Source organism: Brachyistius frenatus, unplaced genomic scaffold, assembly GCF_029030835.1.
Source record: "Brachyistius frenatus isolate BFR_SWC_R1_liver_20210118 unplaced genomic scaffold, ASM2903083v1 Contig_57, whole genome shotgun sequence".
In the NCBI taxonomy this organism is placed as follows: domain Eukaryota; kingdom Metazoa; phylum Chordata; class Actinopteri; family Embiotocidae; genus Brachyistius; species Brachyistius frenatus.
Window position 1 is genome coordinate 1728852 of NW_027210656.1, and position 18849 is coordinate 1747700.

At 41.9% G+C, this 18849-nt stretch overlaps 1 protein-coding gene across 6 annotated transcripts in view; it reads right to left on the reverse strand.

Moving 5' to 3' along the window:
* Nucleotides 1-1047: 1047 nt before the first annotated feature.
* The window catches only part of relch (RAB11 binding and LisH domain, coiled-coil and HEAT repeat containing), a 34242-nt gene continuing 16440 nt past the window's right edge, over nt 1048-18849 (reverse strand). For 4 of the 6 annotated variants that reach the window (XM_069705539.1, XM_069705538.1, XM_069705536.1 and 1 more), the window contains 19 exons: nt 17520-17632; nt 17271-17361; nt 16239-16310; nt 16005-16145; nt 15674-15838; nt 15432-15579; nt 15045-15201; nt 14720-14843; nt 14263-14311; nt 13017-13096; nt 11849-11955; nt 11567-11666; nt 9926-10008; nt 7170-7233; nt 6933-7071; nt 6712-6828; nt 5047-5135; nt 4326-4396; nt 1048-2337 (listed from right to left, as the gene is read on the reverse strand). In XM_069705539.1, coding sequence (XP_069561640.1) covers nt 2217-2337; nt 4326-4396; nt 5047-5135; nt 6712-6828; nt 6933-7071; nt 7170-7233; nt 9926-10008; nt 11567-11666; nt 11849-11955; nt 13017-13096; nt 14263-14311; nt 14720-14843; nt 15045-15201; nt 15432-15579; nt 15674-15838; nt 16005-16145; nt 16239-16310; nt 17271-17361; nt 17520-17632 — 2031 coding nt within the window. In that variant the 3' untranslated portion in view covers nt 1048-2216. Of the gene's footprint in view, nt 2338-4325; nt 4397-5046; nt 5136-6711; nt 6829-6932; nt 7072-7169; nt 7234-9176; nt 9260-9925; nt 10009-11566; nt 11667-11848; nt 11956-13016; nt 13097-14262; nt 14312-14719; nt 14844-15044; nt 15202-15431; nt 15580-15673; nt 15839-16004; nt 16146-16238; nt 16311-17270; nt 17362-17519; nt 17633-18849 lie in introns of all 6 variants that reach the window. The other 2 variants (XM_069705537.1, XM_069705535.1) reach the window with 1 other exon arrangement.

The window sequence follows — 18849 nt, forward strand, 5'->3', positions numbered from 1 at the left end:
GCAGAACAGAGTGGAATAAGGACATTAAATCGGCGCAACCATGGTCCAGATCTGCATTTCTTCTGCTCGCTTCGAAAACAGACGTGACCGTCGAGTCACCCGGGTCACCGATGTGAGTAACAGCTGCCGGCCGACAACACTTCTACATGCAAACAAAATGCCACGGAGAAGTTTTCATGAACACACACGGAAACTAAAAGCTCACACCTAGCCGTGCACGACAATACACGCACACACACGCACACACACACACACACACACACACGTGCATTCACAGGGTTGTTTTAACACACAAAGAACCAAACTATTTACTGTGGAGGCAAATCACACATCTGTCTCTGCACACACAGGCACACTAACAAAGGAATGGGAGAACACACATACACACAGGCAGCACTGCCGTGACCCCCCCCCCTCCCAGTGTGGATCAATTATTTGTCCACCTGGCCAGTTATCAGTGATGGTGGTTGAATATTAGCCTGAATATGCAAATACTGTTCTTTATAAGAGCGTTAGCCAACTCGCATCACATTCTACCACTAAATAAGCAACCAATGTCAGCACAGGTCAGTCAGCATAGTAAAAAAAAAAAAAAAAATGTAACTTTTATTTCCCTCTTAAATTCCTATGGAGACATTCAGGGAAGAGATGTACACTTCTTGGACCAATTGTTTTCTCATGGTGATTTAGTTGACCACGTTATCAATTTACACAAACTGATTTGGGAGACGATATAATCTCGATATAATCTCGAACGCACATCTGAGCCTTTCTTTGTTTGTTCTTGGGTCAAATTGGTGGGAATGCCCCATACGATGGACTTTGGTTTGTTGTACTAAGCAGACAATAGAGCACATCAAAGGGTTGAGACGTGGCGGGTTGAGACAGTAGGAGTGCACGAGCGTAAGGTCACTTTGTTTTACAACCTTCGACACCTGGCGACACTCTTGAGAGCTCAACGCGCTTTTCATTCTTTTACAAAAAAAAAGAGCCTGAAAACAAGCAGGTATCCAGCGAAGCCTCCGGAAGTCCATTTAAGTACACAACTGATCTCCATGTTTTATTACACCATGACACAAATTTCAAATATACATAATGAGTACCATTCTCGCTTCAGTGTATGATACAGTTATTTACTGTTTTTCTTAGAGCATATCCAAAAAGAGCGACAACAAAAAAAACCCAGAACCAAATACCCACCTTAGAAAAAAAAAGTACAATTATCAGAGACACTGCAACACTGAGACAAGATGCAACGGACAGAGAAGGAATAATTATGATCAGTGTTCTCTTCAACTTCACATTGCCAAAACGAACAAAAAAAAATTCATTAACAGTAGTGATAATCATTATGTATAGGACTCTGAATTAAAACAAAAACATATATAATAAAGAACAAAATAGTAAAGTGAAGTGCAAATTTCTTTGGAAGTTGAAATAAAGTATGTTTTTTCTTCATTAAGACATAAATAAGTTATAAAATAGAAGCTATCAAAACAAAAAACCAGAGACAGACTTTGAAGGAATAAAGGCAAGACCATATTCTTTTTTTTATAGTTTCAAGTAGGTGATACTTCTGAGCCGTACAGACACACTGTACAAGGCATCCTACACAGATGCACAGCCATTTTGTGGTTCCAACTTTCAGTATAATTTCCCTCACAAGATAACCTTTTGATCCAAAATGGCAATTGTTAAAATTTTAAATCCAGGAGGCTGCGCTCAGAGTTTTGTTTCTTCGAGATGAGTGAAGCTCGTCTGAAACAAGACGCGCAGCGCTGAAAATGAAATCCAATTCAGAGTTACTTTCAAGTCCGGAAATGTCCAGGTAACAAGTTCCTGCTGTTGATGTGTTCGGTTTCTTCTCCTCTTCCTCCCTTTCTGAAACCACAATGTTAACACTGACTCATAAAAAGCACATCTCTAGCTTTTGACAATGCTTTCATCATGATTTAGAATTACGGGGAGCAAAAATGAGCAGAGGGGAAAACCTCGCACACTTTCACTGCCAAAAAAAACATTCCCGTTCACCTGAAACTATCCGGTAGTCCCGCTGCGCCGACGGTTTTAAATCAACACCCTCATTTCTTGAAATTGATTAAATGATATACTTGACTTTCTTCTGTTTTAAGTTGAACCAATGCTTTTTCCAGTGAAATGAAATGCTCCCAAAGACAGCACGGCTTCATCAGTTAACTGTTGAGTCACTTTTGCGATTATTTCTTTCTCTGGAAGACGTTGGCCAGCATGGCGCCAGAAGTGGTCAGCTGACCCATCTTGCTCAGGAACTTGGTCTTGGCGTCCTCACCCACCAAACTGGATGCAATAGACATAGAGCTATGGAGAAAAAAAACACAGGGTCAAAAGTTTGATCTTTGACATCATGCAATGTCAAACGTTGGGTTGATTTTCTTTCTTTTGCATGTATGAACTGAAGTCACAACAGTGCAGAAAGAAAAACAACCTTCTATTGTCTGTGGTTTTCATCAGCCTTTACCCTACTTCTTCAGAAAGGAAATGCTGTTTGCCAACGTGGCCCCTCCTGAGATTTACAGGCTAACGGCTCCACAAGTTCCTCTTTTGAGTGAGTTGGGATTCAGACTGATACAGAGGAGAAGTTACAGCTCTATCAAGCTGCTGCTGCGTTGCTCAACAGAGGGACAAACATCAAACACCAAACTGGAGTCAATCAATTTAAGAAATAAAATAGGAGGAGGACGATTTAAAAAAAAAAAAAAAATTCATTTCAAGAATAAAGTAAACATGTTGGGAATTATTTCCACATGTCATGAATAAAGTAGAAATCTTGTATTCCTGGCACTAACACCGAAATGTTGAATTTATTCTCAAAACAAAAATCCGACTCCGTTGACTGGTGAACATTATCATATGGCCTCTGAATCAAGATCAACAACAACAACTCAAGACGTTGTGATCAAAAATGCCTCACGTCTCATGGCCTCAGTCTTCTGGTGAACAATATGCACACAATACGGGAAATCTCATTTTGATAGGAAACAAAGCAATTTCATTACCATTCAAGAAAATATAACCATTAACAAAACCTCAGGGTTTCAATGATATTTCATATCGGGAATGAAATAAATAAAATGGGAGTTCAAATGTTCCAAAATGTCCAGATCTACTTTTACCAAGGTCAAATCCCATCAAAACGTACATGCTGTAAAAATAATGATCCAAGTCATTGATTACAGAGAGAGAAATTAAAGACAGACTAGACAGACCAAAATGAAAGAGGAACTAAAATCTCCCAGCATGACTCCAGAGATTTTTTAACATCAAGAGTTTCACTGTAAGATTGGGGGAACACACCCTAAACTGAGCATATGCAGACTCGTACACCCTCACAACATCTATATACAACATCTATATACACACACTTCTCTTTTCAATGAGCCGTTCGGGCTTATGACATTTTAGTTGATGATTAACCGTCGTACAAAACAAAACAAAAATCTATATTAACAATGTTTTTCCCCATTCAATTTATACCACTATTAAAGTACAACGCCTAATCATTGTTTGACAATACAAACAACTTATAAAGAAGAAGAGACATTTATTAGCATTAAACATGGGAACATATTAAATTGTGTCTTTGACTGCCACCTTGTCGCTGTCAATCCAACAAATCTCCTCCTCTGGGTTTTATGGCGCTTCTTTTTCTTTCTGCTTTGCAACTGAATCCATTACGCCAGTAGCGATAGATGCTCATTGAAATGCGGTCGGTCGAACATGAGAAAATAAGCGCCTGGAAATAAACAGTTGGTGGTGTAAATTCTCCCCTCATTTGCCTTTAAACCACAGCAGAAGAAGAGATGACGTTGTTAAAAGAGCGCAAGTCAAACCCCAAACAGGGAAAAAACGACGACGACGACGTGACATTTCTGTTAGTTTCATCCGGCTGGTTTTATACAAATGACTTGAAATGATTCGACCGATTACACAAAATGGTTGTGGTCAGCGCAAATAATTGCGATCAGGCGTTTATGTAATAACGGTGACAGGCCCATCCACAATATGGCCGCCGTCCCAGCTTTCCTCACTTTCCCAGAAGAATCAATTTTCCTCGTTCTCCGTCCCTGTGAAGATGCCCACATAATGAGCGTCATTCCAACACACTCACGTGTTCTCCTCTAACCATAACACGGGCCGAGTCCCAACACTGTGAAGTGACCCCTCTCCACACGGTGGTACAACTTCAGATCGATGTCACCTGTCGCTGTCTCGCGCAATAAAACCCAACATTTTGCAAATCCTTTCGGTGGAAGTGACGGCGTGAATGTGACCGTGACGGTTCTTACCCTTGTGCGTCTGACATTCCTCTGTTCTCCACCTTGATTTCACACTCTTTGATCATAGAACTGAGAATCACCTGTTGAATGACAGACACAGATTTAGCCGAAATGTTACCGTGGCTTACAAAAATGTGTTTCTCAAAAAGAAAAACAAACTCGGATTTGCTGCAAAACGTCCCGACCAGCAACGCAAGACTGACCAGCGTCCCGCCGGCCTAACTCTGTAGTAACGTGACAAAATCAAGACTCTGTTTGTTTTACGACATGAAAAAAAAAAAAAAATCCCTGTCTTAGATCTTCAAGAGACGACAGACAGAGCGGATGTGTAGGAACGAAAAGAGTCAGCTGGTGGTTAGTCACTTTAGGAAAATGCTCACAGGAAATGGATCTCGTGAGATTCTGAGACACAAATAAAAATGGTGGAGGTGTGTGTGTGTGTGTGTGTGTGTGTGTGTGTGTGTGTGTGTGTGTGTGTGTGTGTGTGTGTGTGTGTGTGTCTGAGTGTGTCTGATAAAGAGGTGATAAGTTAGACCGTTTTTATTGTGCAAGATGCTCCGAGCGTGACAGATTATGAAGTAGTAAAACAGTTATGTGAGCATGCAGAGGAGTCACTGTGTTTGCGTGTGCTTGCGTGAATTCCAGATGTTCGAGTCAGTCTCTGATAAGCTGGTGAACTCCGACTGTACAATATGTATGAGCGTGCACATCTTGTGTCGCGTCCCCTGACCTCGTGCTCGGGAGAGAGCTGCTCCATGTCGGCGCGCAGACACCTGAGGCCAGGCAGGAAATGGTTGACCATCACCTCCTCGGAAATGACTGTACAGGACGTTAAGGGCTGGTAAAATACAGTGGAAAAAGCACTACGGAGCTCCCATGAATAAAGCTGTTAATAGTCACACAGCAGGAATCAAGACCCCTCGCTGTTCACTATCCATGCTCCAATGCGAGTGTCAGAAATACAAACATGCGAGTTCATTTTAAAGCTTCTTTAAAGCCACATGGTATTTACTAATTTAAAACGTATCTGGGAAAGACAATACCAAAACTACCAATTCTTAACAAACCACTAGTAATTAAAGCTGTTAAACTGCTGATGAGAACTGTAACAAAAAAGGTCAAAATATTTTACAAAAAAAGACAAAATACACAAACTCTACGTACTCTCTTCTGTAATGGTATCAAGTTTTTCTTGTGTTCCTGGCTACATGTAGAGTAAAGTGCTGTTTCAAAGGCTAAAACGTTACTAATACTGTTTGGATGGTGCTTCCAGGAATAATTGATTTTCAAATATTTTCCGTTGATTATCTCGACGTTCTTTACCTCCGTATTGCTGAAAAGCAAACTCTCCCCAACTTGAATTGACACAAACTTAACTTTTCAGAGGTATTACCTCCTGGGCCGCGCGTGTTCTGCCAGCTGTCAAATCCAGCAGAGCTGTACGGGACATTCAGCGAGCACGTCTATATTTTTAGAGATGGGAATGCACAGTTTCAGAGCTCGTCACACTGATTACAAGAGAAAGATGTGCAGTGGGAGGTAAAGCCTCTGAGGTTAAGGCTATACCTCCTGGACACTGCTGCAGTGTAAAATCACAGCCTGACAAAAACCCACAGGAATGAACCTCAGGCCAGCTGTCCGCTGTCCGTGTGTGTGTGTGTGTGTGTGTGTGTGTGTGTGTGTGTGTGTGTGTGTGTGTGTGTGTGCGTTGGACCAGGGTGGGGTCAGGCTGACGGATGAAATACGAGGTGGAGAGAGGGGGGAAAGGGTGTGAGAAATAGTACGCGGCGAAAGAATCACAGAGGAGAAGGATGGCAGAGACGGAGCGGAGGTAAAGTAAACCTTCGTCCCATCCTGGGAACTGTCCCTCAGGATTGGAGCTGATGTTCAAGCCCTTTCCTCCTCTCACGCGCTTTTCTCCTTCTCTCATCCTTTCCTTTGCTTTAACCAACCCTGTAATTACCTCGAGCCCCAAAATGGAGGCGACCTATTTTTCCTTTCTCTTCCTGCCAAACGACAGGCGGACTCTGCCAACGCACACAGAGAATCATACAGTCAGGCACCGGGGCCACGCTGATACGAACCAGCACACGCGTTCACAGGCACACTGAAGAGAACATCTGGCCAGAGGGGGCTAACATTTGAACGGCTGTACCGACCGCCCTTCCCGCTGACTCACCGTCGCGATACGTGACACAGACTTCTTGTAAAGCCTTCGGAAAGACATCGAAATTGCAACATTTACAAAAGCGTGAATGAGAGGACCTTTTGGAAAAAAGTGTGCGACACATATTTCCCCTTTAAATGTATAAATATAAATAAGACTTGTGAAGGTAAAGGTAAGTCCAGGCTGACCTGCACATGGCCCAGTTAACTATGACCTAAGGAAGGATACAGCAGCAGGAGAGGGCGCTGTAGGCCTCGAACAGCTGGGTGGCGATGTCGATCCTCTTGCTCTCCACCGTTTGGCTGTTGTTAGCCAGCGCGAGCTTGTGAAGATGTGGCAGCACAACTTGAGGAATTCAAATAGAGACAAGATGTTAGTGCACATGAGAGGCAAGGCAAGTTATTTTTTTTAATTTTATTTTTTTAATCATTTGTTTGTCTTTTACATACACTCGTCTCTGAAGCGCGGCTCTGCGTTGGGTCCGACCCTTCCAAATGTCCTGATGATCTCCATGTGCAGGGAGTGCTGGTCTTGGTACTGAGGGTCTTCCAGGAAGGACGCCAGCTGCATTTTCACACGTTCTAGCAGCTATACACATGCGGATGTGAAATGTGATTTTGTAAAATGATTTCCTTCGTTTTATATCGTATCTTATCGAGTGTGCAGATTGACAGCGTGTTTCCAACCTCTTTTTGCGTGACGGTCTCCATGATGGTCCCAAAGGCAGGAATAGTGGATATCCTCACTGAGCTAAAAAAAAAAAAAACAGCAGGAAAGCAAGACAACGCTTTTACCGTTCATCGTCACTGTAACACTCCTGTATGTTTTCTCAAAATGGCTTTTAAGCTCATTAAAACAAATCCGATGGTATGTCATCAGTGGGGAGGTTTCTTGGGCCGCTTTCAGATTTTTCACACAACGCAGCAAACTAATTTAAATATTGACTTAAATGATATACTTTTTTTTAAATATTACAATGGCACATCAAGTGTCGAGTCATCATTTATACTGAAACCACAAAGATGTGTGGTTGCCTTGGTTTACACACGTTCTAGGTTTTGCCCAAATACAGTGATTACATAGTAATGACATGTTGGTTACCACAGTGACGACAGAGCGTGGTAATCTGTGCTGCCAGATCAGCTTCTACATTAGTGTAACTTATTACATGACCAGAGGGAAAGGGAATTTAAACCAAATTAACTGGCAGAGCCAACTGCCTGACTTATTAATGCTATCAGTGTTTTACTGACAGCTGCAAGTTGGGTTTCAAAAGCCACTTTCAGGATGCTGATATCGTGAGTTTCTTCGTGACTGGGCAGTTGCAGTAGTGATGACCTGATTACTAATGATCTGCTCAGCTCAGTTACTTTCAGTTCTTAAAACCTGACCACACAACTGGCATATAAAGGTATGAGAGCCTCAACAATTAGTCACATAATTTATTAGTTGATCGACAAAATTAATTGCCAACTATTTTGTTCAATAGCCTGTTAATAGATCAGTTAATTTAATAGTCCGTGATAATAAACTGAATTTGTTTTGGTTGGAGACTGTTGGTCGGGACAAAACAATACATTTTAGGCATTTTCTGACATTTTAAAGATTGAGATTGTTTGATCACGAAAATAATCATTAGTTGTGGCCCAAAAAGGTCCTGACTTATGACATTTTGCAAATAATATTTGACCCAAATCCATATTTGACATGTTTTATGATTTATAATCGCGTTATATCATTTTCTAACTGATGTATCTTCCTATATTCACCATATCATTCTTGAACCAATGGCCCCAAGACATTGGTGTCACAACTACTTTTGTTGAAGGGATCATTATTTTTCACAAATCTATTCACAAATCTTCTATAAAAAGACCAAAATAACTAAAACATTCAACAATGATCAATAATTGAAATGAACTGCATTAAGCAAGGTTAATGGGGCGTTGTTAGGGCGATGTTAGATAATAATTCCACTGGAATGGTCAGTAGGACCAGAAAAGACCAAACGGTACAGATGGTAATCCCTGGAGTCAAAACTAGTTTCTCATTAGGTCTGTATTACATTAATTAGTTACTACTTCTAAACTGCTGATTGCAGACACAGCAAGATATGTGAAACATTCGAAAGGTTAAAACACACATTAAGATTTTAAAAACAAATGTGTATAAGGTTCCAGTGTATGTACCCGTTAACATGTGTATTTCAGTACAGAGAGTGATGAGATGAAAAGGGCTACATTCCAACAGTGATGCCACAAATTTCATCATTGTGTCCAATCTGAAAAGTCCAAGCCAAAAAAATTGTATCTCCTATCAAAATATGATTAAAGGTTTTGTCCTTTGTTTATAACGGAATGACAGGCACAACTGTGTTACAGAGGACTGAACAAGAGGAGATTTAAGTTTTCATCCAACTTCAAATGTTTAGTTAGTCACTGTGGCTCAGTGGCTACAGATCAGTGTATACTGAAGGCAGGATAGAAGAAGAGAGGCCAGATAATTTCAGGCTCTTACTTTGTCTTCCACTGAATTTTTGCGGTGGCCACATCAGCTGTCACAACAAGTTGTTTTTGGTGCCCATTGAAGCTCGGCAAGGCAGATTTAAAGGAAGATACTGTTTTACACTGTAAGGATGCAGCCCACAAAATGACAATGTTTACAGAGAGGTTTTCTTGTGTTGATTGACTCACAATTCAGGCCCACTGCACAGAGTTATAAGGGCTGGAGCCGCCCGGCGATCTACTAACGCTTCACTCATGCCTCGGAGAACCAACTGCAAACCCACCACACAGCAGGATGAGAGAGAGGGAGAGGTACGGTGGGAGGGGGACAGAGACAGGTGGAGGGAGGGAGATACAGACGGAGGAAAGAGAGAGATAGAGAGAGAAATAGAGTGACCAGGGTAAACTGAGAAAGACGGGGGTGAAGATAACCAACCACTAGCTGACAAGTCAGTCAGGAGGAGGGGCCCTGCTTCAACAAAGTGGGGTGGGGAGGAAGAGGAAGAGGGGAGGGGATGGGTCACAGATGAGCATGCTGGGATCGTGGGCAATCTGGTGGAAGTATGATCAGTGTTGAAAACTGATGAGGCGATGAGAGCTGGCATGAGTTATAGTTGCGGATTGATGAAGCGGACATGCACAGTGTTAGTGTTAACAGTGTTTGGGCTGAAGAACCACCACATGGCACAGCCTGCACCTAAACAGGAGCCACTCCAAACTAATAAAAACAAAGCCAATTGGATACGACTGTAAAAATGACAGGAAAAACATTTTGTGAATAAATTTGAAGGCCTGAAATTGAGATCAATTAACTGCCTTGAATTTGCTCCTGGCAGGTACAGACCAGGGTGATAGTTCTCAGGCGGCAGGGAGAAGGGGGAGAGAGAAGCGGCGCGGTTTACTGTTGTTGTTGTTGTTGTTGTTGTTGTTCCACTTACATTTCAGGGTCGGAGGACAGTGTGATGAGAGCCGGCACCACTCTCTGAGCTACCAGAGTCTCATTCACCCCCTTCACCAGCAGCTGATCGGATTGGACAGAGCCAGCCGTGATGTCACAGAGGTGGGCGGGGCATTGGGACAAGAGCGAGCAACACCGCCAATAGATAGAGAGAAAAGGAAAAAACAAAATAGCAAAACAAAGAGGGAGGGAAAAAAAAAAAACACAAAAAGATAGGAAGAAAGTGATATACAATGACAAGAACCATAGCTGCAAGGCACGGAACAGCACTGCATGTATCAAGCAAGTGTGTGTACACACACATTCACACACACGCACGCACACACACACACAAACTCACACACATGCACTCGCACGTATGCAGAAGACAAAGCCAACAGAGCTAAACTGCACAAGTACCGTCACAGTAAGGTGAGCGTAAAGCTGTGGGCTCTTTCCACAGACTCCAGATCAGATTATTTCAAGGACTTTATGAAATAGTTGAGAGTGTGCTAATTTGATCTGGCATCTGTGGTAGAGGGCCACCGTTCAATCCACAGGTTCGACAATGGTGGACAGCTATACACTATGGGATGGTGACGGTGAGGTGTTCTGGGAAAGGGCGAGTACTTCACAAAACAGGGGGACATGAATACAGCCTTCCACCCCTCCTCCCTCAGGTTTACATCAACGTAGGCCAGGTTCCAATACTGCACCGAGATCCTCATCCCAACATTTGACCTGAAGTGTGCACAGATCTCATGTCTCTCGTGGCTTCTGCCAGGACTAACTGCTTCAAAATGGATCCAATCAGCTGTGTAAAACACTGAAGTTATTGTCTTCCTTTGAAAAAATAACAGCAGTGCTGTGTTTCCACAAAACCCCAAATACTGAAAACATTTTTAAAACATCCTGAGAAAACATTTCTCATTAAATTATACTTTCCAACAACACTGAAAAGGAACAGGCCTTCAGCTCCTTTGACTGTACGGTATACTTTCAGGCTGCTGACTTCTGCCCAACTCTGACATGTAGCAGATATTTGTGTAGCTGCTTCTGAGATGAGTGCACAGTAAAAGGTCTGATGTTAACTCTTGGAGGGTCTAGCCATACAGTTGGAACCAGAGCGCTGATGAGATCTAACTCAAGTCCTCATCCACATTCAAAAGGACAGGATATCGTAATAGTAGATGCATGTTTAACAGCAGCAACAGCAAGCAGAGCTGGCACATGTATAGCAAATAGGTCAACAAGAAAATAGAATCTCTATAGGACTGCACCAGTGTGTATAACTGCACAAGACAACGTTTCCTTAATAAAGCAGTACATATAATTACACTTAGAATAAATTAAAATCATTGTATAACAAACCTAAGATGTTTTAATAGAACAACAAAATCAGTCATGATTATTTAATAATGAATAATCATTAAATTCATGGATTACAAGTGTATCAATACTCTTGCAGCCTTGTTACTCAATAATGTACACTCTGCAGAAGAGTGAGTCTTTTAGTTTTATATGTTGAAACAAATGTAAAAAAAGAGTAAATGTATCAATATCTGCAATTTTAATAAAAACGTACACAATTGGGTATCATGCAGTACACTATCCGTGTGTTTGGGTGTGTCTGTTTTTGTACCTCAAACATCCGTGCTGCAGTACACCGGACCAGAGCAGACGTATGGACCACCCCGTACCACAGAACCGTCAGCAGCAGCTCATGGTACACTGGGTTGGCACTGAAAGAGAGAAAAGAATAAATACTAGGACATATTCAAACAGTGAGGCAATTTATTGACAAATGAAATGACAGCAAATGAATTACTGTAAAAATAAAAGTTTAGAGTAAGTGGGGGTATTTTGTGTCATAAGCCATAAAAGATTAAAGGTACATGTGCAAGTGTGTGTGCATATGACTCACCCCAGCTCTACGAAGGAGGCCTTCAGACTGTCGAGAGGTGCATGGGACAGAGACAGGGTTGTCATAACATCCTCTAGAAAACCCACCAAAAGCTTGCGATCCTCTTCCTTCAGAGAAATGATAGGCTCATATCAGCATTCTCATATAAACATGTGGATGTAATATGCTAAGTCGATGCTATTTGGCACTTTCATTTTCTAAATGTGCTGAACATCTCGTCGCTGACACACTGTGTTGAAAGTTAATGTAAAATCCGGCACTCCCACGCTCTGCTATCTTTTGCATGTGTGGTAGCTTGGAGTGGATTTTCCCTCGTGGGAATGAACAACAACCCCAAAGTGTAATGTGGTTCACACACACTTCAAACTACGATACACAAGAGACAACAACGGCCCGAAGAAATGACTCATGTTAGCAAACTTTACAGCGGAACTAATGGTAATGCTTTATTTTCATGTTCATGTTTTTGTTTTGTTTTTCAATTTTTTTTTTAGATATGTAGCTGATAATTAAGAAGAAAATCCAATGCAATTTGTTCCTAATATTAATGGTATGGACAAACAAATAGTTTCTACAGTCAATAAGTACCTGCTTGTTAAATTGGAGTCTGTAAGAAAAAAAATGAGGTTTCCTCAAAAGACTAATCGAATTTCTTCATTTATATTCTTTATGACTTTGAGCTGCCATACATCATAGATCCACTTAGTAAATATTCATTTCATTGACATTCATGCTGCTAATTGGTTAATATCCATAGACAAGATCTATAAGTGAATCAGTGTAATTTATTTTCTTTCGACTCCAGATTTAAGAACTTCTATTAGACTTTTATAGGAAACTGATGGATAATGATTTGAATCTACAAAAACATTTTTTTATACCCAATACACAAGTTTCTGTTTTTGTTTGTACATAACAAACTTCAACATGAAAAGGTGGTAGAGTAATAATTAATATCATTAATCATCAATTTGCACAGAGCTTTAATGGAAACATCAGAGTAATTTCCAGATAAATACCAACTAATGTTCGTAAAATAATCTGGAAAATATAGGACATAAAAGAAGGCATTATAGAAACGACTTTAACAACCTATTTGCATTTGCACGACCCTAAAAAGTATCAAAATCTATTAATGGTCTCTTAGTTACTAGAGGTACTGAGTTACCTGGTTATAACATGTCAGCACTCCAGTGGCATAGATGGGGACTGTGGCTTTGGTGAGAATACCGTTTCCTGCTGAAGCATCTGACAGGGGAATCAAAACAGAACAAAATAGATCAAAAGAATGATCGTGGTGTTGTGGGTGAGAAACTTGTGCAGCATATCTCCGTGGTTTCACTCCGACCCTCCTGGGATGAATTCACGGCACACGGCCCCGCGAATGTCAAAGAAAACCCAGCGGGTTGCACGCCTGACCTTATGCGCTTTTTTCAGTTTTGGATAATGAGGTTCTGCCACTCGGAAACGTGAACGTGACTAAAACAAGTCTCCAGGCTCAATGCTTCATTGTCGCAGCCCTCCTGAAGCATTGAAGGGTTTCAGTTGCCGATTTCCAGAGTTTGATACTAAATCTGACGTGAGCCCTCTGGTCACGTCCACGGAGAAATCGCAGACGCACCCGGTCCACTGCTCACAAAAGCGTGTGCAACTCAGGAACTGATGATGATCAAGCGCTGAAATTTGTACCAGTTACTTATTAGGGTTATATCTTTCTCCCGCTGTGTGCACGTTATGGTGCTGTGCTTCGTGCGTGCGCACGAGCGGTAGTCTCGTAACTTATTGATCAACTCTTGTACATGCATATGCCTACATTTGACACTCGTACTTTTTTCCATATTGAACACTGTTGGGCATATGTGGCTCAACATCAATTATGTTTTGCTAAATTATTCACAGAAATAAAAAATACATCGACATATGAACATGGCGGGATATAAAGAGGTGAGTTACAGGCTCTCATATTGTGCTAAGCATTTGGTAACATGCCTTAAGTCTGCAGCAATGTGGCCCCAGCATACATTATATTGTTGTGGTTTTACAAAAATCTACTGAAAAGGACACTAACTATATAAAGGTCATGATGACCTCAACGGCGACTGGGTCTCAATACAAAACACATTTCATAAATGGCCACAATACCAAAGCTAAATCACTTGGCAGCCAGACGAGACCGAGCACTTCTTTATAAATACATAAACATGTCCGGAATTTAAAAAAAAAATTTAAAAAAAAAAGAGAGAGAGAGAGAGAGAGAGAGAGAGAGAGAGACAGCGGGGAACACCCGTCAGGGAATCCAAATAGCTTGTTTACATCAATGGTGACTGCATCTGAACTCCACCCATCAACAAATTCTCATGGGAGAGTGGAGAAACTCTTGCATACATCTGTTTGTAGGTTAAAGCTTGACTTACCGACGTTCTCTTCAGATAGTCGGAGAATCTCTTGGAACTGCGGTTTAACCTAAAAATAGTAATGAGGAGAAATAAAACGTCATCTTTTCCTTTATGAATATCAATGACATTTACTGTGATGAAAGATTTGGACCACGTCATATGGTTTCAGATAAATATCTGGAGAGACCGCATAAACACACAGTATTTACATCTGCCCCCTAAATGAACCTCTTTTTCACAGAGATAATTATCATTTTGCACCATCACTGACAGGTGACAACATATTGCACACATTTACACTTAAGCTCATGACACTTTTCAGTATTTTTGTTGCAGAAAAAATGTAGATGTTCAGGAGAGGGAGGGTTGAGATAAGCTAAACTGACAGAAATTAACTTTAAGAACACTTGGTGAGACCAAACTGTGGAGGTATCCTCAGCATAATGTTTCCTTCTGACAGGTCACATGGCTTTACCTTGGTGTTGGTGAAAATCTTGCCAAACGTGCGACAGAACCTCCAGAAGAAGCGAGAGAACTCATGGACGCAGGTTGTTGACGTCACATTGATGCGACCCACGATCTCTATGAGCTGAGGCAGGCTGTGGTAGAAGCAGACCGATAGAAATCAGTGTTTCTCCAGGAAATAAATATAGGTCTATGTAATAGCCTTCAAAATGATGGAAACCCAACTTTGTGTAAGTGTATGTGTGTGTGTGTGTGTGTGTGTGTGTGTGTGTGTGTGTGTGTGTGTGTGTGTGTGTGTGTGTGTGTGTGTGTGTGTGTGTGTGTCCATTTCGTACAGTTGGTTGACCACCCATAGCAGGCTTTCCCAGCCAGTGGTTCCTTCGTGCTCCAGCTGGTGGTCATAGAGAAGCAGCAGGGCACTGAGCATCTCTCTGCTGCCGATGATTGTTGCCACGTCCTGGAGGGGAGAAGCAGGCCTGGGGAACCGGGTCACTGCATGGTCAAAGACACAGGAACAGAGGACGAAACTCAGTAAATTAGAGGGTAACAAACCACTGTTCTGGCAGTACATGTCTGAAGAGGATAAAAGTAAAATAAAAATTGTGTTGTAGTCATCCCTAAATTAATGTAAACCACTGCTTCTGCTTACATCTCTGCCATCTAAACTATATCTCTTTTAGACCTGCAACCTGCATGTGTGTCTGTGTAGACAACTACTCCACCTTCTATTGCCGGTATGTCTCCGTGGAGTTTGGCTCTGCTGGTGAAGGGTGCGTTCTGCAGCACCACAGCAAACAGAGGAGGGATGAGAGACTGAAGGGCCGACAGGAAAACATGAAGCTTGTGTTCATCCAGACCATGTTCTCCTTGCTAAAGACAGAAGTAGCACCAGGTATGGAAGGTGAGATACTGCAATTACTTACAAGCATAGAGCCAAGATCTGCAGTTTTGAAAAGTAATTTACCATAAGTAGTTTCTCTATACGTGCCAACAGAGAAGGCATGAGTGATGTGTGCAGGGTGCCCAGCTCTGTTGTCCAGGCAGCAAAGGCGGGGATGAAGACCTGGTGCACGGCACTGACCACCCGCTCCGATGGGTCCCCGAGGGACAGCAGCATCAGCTCAAAACCCTGGAATGAAAACACACAAACAAAGAAGCTGCACGAAGATGCTCCCACAAGTCCATACAAAACCAAAAGGAACACGTAAACACATGGTGGTAGTTGTTGAAAGCATTTAAAAAAAAAATAAAAATAAACCCCATTCTGATACATGCTCCCCTCGAAGCACACATACCTGGGAGTACTTGTCAGGGTCATCGATGTAACCCATGATAATACCCAGACTCTTGACCACAGCCTCCCTGACCATGTCAGCCTTATCCTCAGCAAGCATCTGCTGCAACATGGACAACACCAGGGAGCTACGAATCTCCTTCTGCAAGGACAAAGAGAAACCGAGTTCATCAACATTTTGTTCACTTATATTCCGTTTTGTTTTTTTTATTCTCTATGCACAGCATGTTCTTACAGGCAGGTAAGGTGCTAGGGCTCCACAGGACTCCGCCACCAACAATCTCCTCTCTGGATATTTGTGGTTAATCTGCAGAAGACAAATTTAGAAGAGTTGTAAGAAAAAGCGCAAACAGAATCTGAAACTAAATGAGAGGCAGACGGGAACGTAGCCACCATGGAATGGAAACAACTAGAGAATCATCAACACGCTGACCCTGTGGAAACCGCTATTTGTCTTTCTAGGGAGATTCTCAGCCTCCAAACTGCGGGCAGCTGTAGTTGCTATGGCAACAGATTTTGTTTATTACAAGTGTGCTGTTTGTGGTGCCACAGGTGGCAATGAGAATAAAACTGCTATCACAATCGAGTCAGGGACACAGGATGTGATGATAGCCGGGACATCACATGACAACAACACTGAATGGTTTTCTCACTAAAAAGGACTCTGAGATTTTCCTTTAATATTTGGTATAGTTTTGGCTGGACAGCAACAGCAGGTTCAGCCCTATAAACGCAAATGTCTATCCCTGAGTGAGTGATAAAGTTACAATAATTTCCTGTTGCCTTTTAGAATTGAAAGCACTAGTTTCAAATTAAAAACTGTTAGTGCTTCATAAACAGTCCAGCCATATCCCAGGTTTTGACTTTGCGTTTGAGGTTTGAGTGCTTTTTGCAGAATTTTACCGTTGTGCTGTCAAATTGATATGTTGTGAGCCACAAGATGCATAAAACAAAAATAGCCATGGTTAATATTAATGCTCCTGGTCTGTGAACTGAAATATTAAACAGATTTGACCTATAAGGAGAAAGTATTGTCAAAGAAAGCTTTGGAAAAACAGCAATTATAAGTGACACAATAACGAGTATGAATCTATTTTTCTATGGCCAGAAAATGTTGATTATATCAGAATTGATCAATACTTAAAACGGTTTGAGCATAACATGAGTTAACCTCATACCGAAATACAGTCCAGTGATGATACACGTTAATAAATTAGCAATATGACTTGAAATGTGTGAAAGTCCGTGGCAGCACATTAAACTGTACCTGTTCCCAGCACTGAGGAAGTAGCTCAGCCTCAACACGCGTGGGACCCACATGCCTCGCAAACGCAACACAGCCCGTCAAGATCATTTGCCTTTGGAAACACATACATATAAGAAAACACTGCTGAATAACCTCATAGTTTGTCTCCCTATCTTTGTGCGAAACAATCATATGTTTAAACAGTAAGAGGTCAATCATCATAATAAACAATGCACATATTACCCTGTCTACAGACAAAAAGATACACACCTCTGCTCATCATCTGGTCGTTTGATTAAGTTAAACAGGATGTGAAGGAGCTGGTCTCTTTCTTTAGGCTCTGGGTGAAGGCAGGCGGTACACAAGATGAGTGGAATCAACTCCTGGAGGACAGAAGACAGAAAGAAAAGGAAATTGCCGGCGTCAGTTTAGATTGCTTTGCAAAAACAGTGTGATTATGGTTACAACACATAGGGAAGGGTTGGTTGGTAGCAGTCAAGCAGGCCTGTACACCTATGGAGTGGCAGGATTAGAAAATGGGGAGAAGGTGTTTATTAAGAGGAGAGAAAAGGGGAAAGTCACAGGGAGAAAGATACACAGGGGCTCACCTCTGAAAACCAAAAGGAGTCCATCAACACTGTTGGAAACAAGCTTACCTTCAATACCTTGTTGGTGTTAAACCTTGACTCATTTGGCTTTGGAGTCACGCACACAAAATTAAGAGCCACATACTGGAGAAGCTGAAACAGTGCATGCATACACGCAGACACAACTGCAAATAGACAGACGCGCACATGTCTAATGCACCAGTTCCCATCCTCAGAGTGAGCTCGGTCTGAGTTCAGGCAGAGTTCATGGACGTTCTAGTCGAAGGGGAGAGAGCTCAGCTGCCCTTGATACGGGGCCTCCACGGCCAAATTGTGGTCAGCACTGCATTCCCGCCACACATACCGAAATTAGAGAGCGCATTGAGAGTTAAAAATATTTGTCTTTTTTTCAAACTCAAGTTTTCTTTTTTCCAGGAAGATATCATATTTTCCTGCCAAGTGCTGGAACAAAAAGCAAAACCCCAACACTGGATGGACAGACGGACCTAACGGAGAGACTTGGGTAAAGATAGGCTGTGATGAGTCACTCTCTCTGAAGTCAGTGCCATGTTGGCTATCCTTTTAAAAAGTGAAAATATGACATTTATGTATCAGAGCGTCATTTTAAGTGGTTACATGACGAGTTCAAACCGGGTGAAATCAGTTCAAGCTTAAAAAGAAAAAAAAAAAACTGCAAAAACCTGCAAATTAAGTGGATGCAGCCAAATGCAACTCCCATTCAATAATCTTCTGCCCTGGCTTTTGAAAACACTTTAAGTCTTTACAAGAGACACTTTGAAGAGTCAACAGCAGTGACCTGATAAAACAAACATAGGAATTCATAACGAGCACACATCTAGAAAGGCAGAAACCGCACTGACCCTCTTCTATTTCTGTGTTTCTGATGTGAGGACTCCTTCAGGAGGTTAAACATCTGACCAGTGCCGGGTAAACATTGTGGGCAGGTAGAGTGGACAGAACGACGCCAGGATGTATGGACAGGGGGCCCAGTG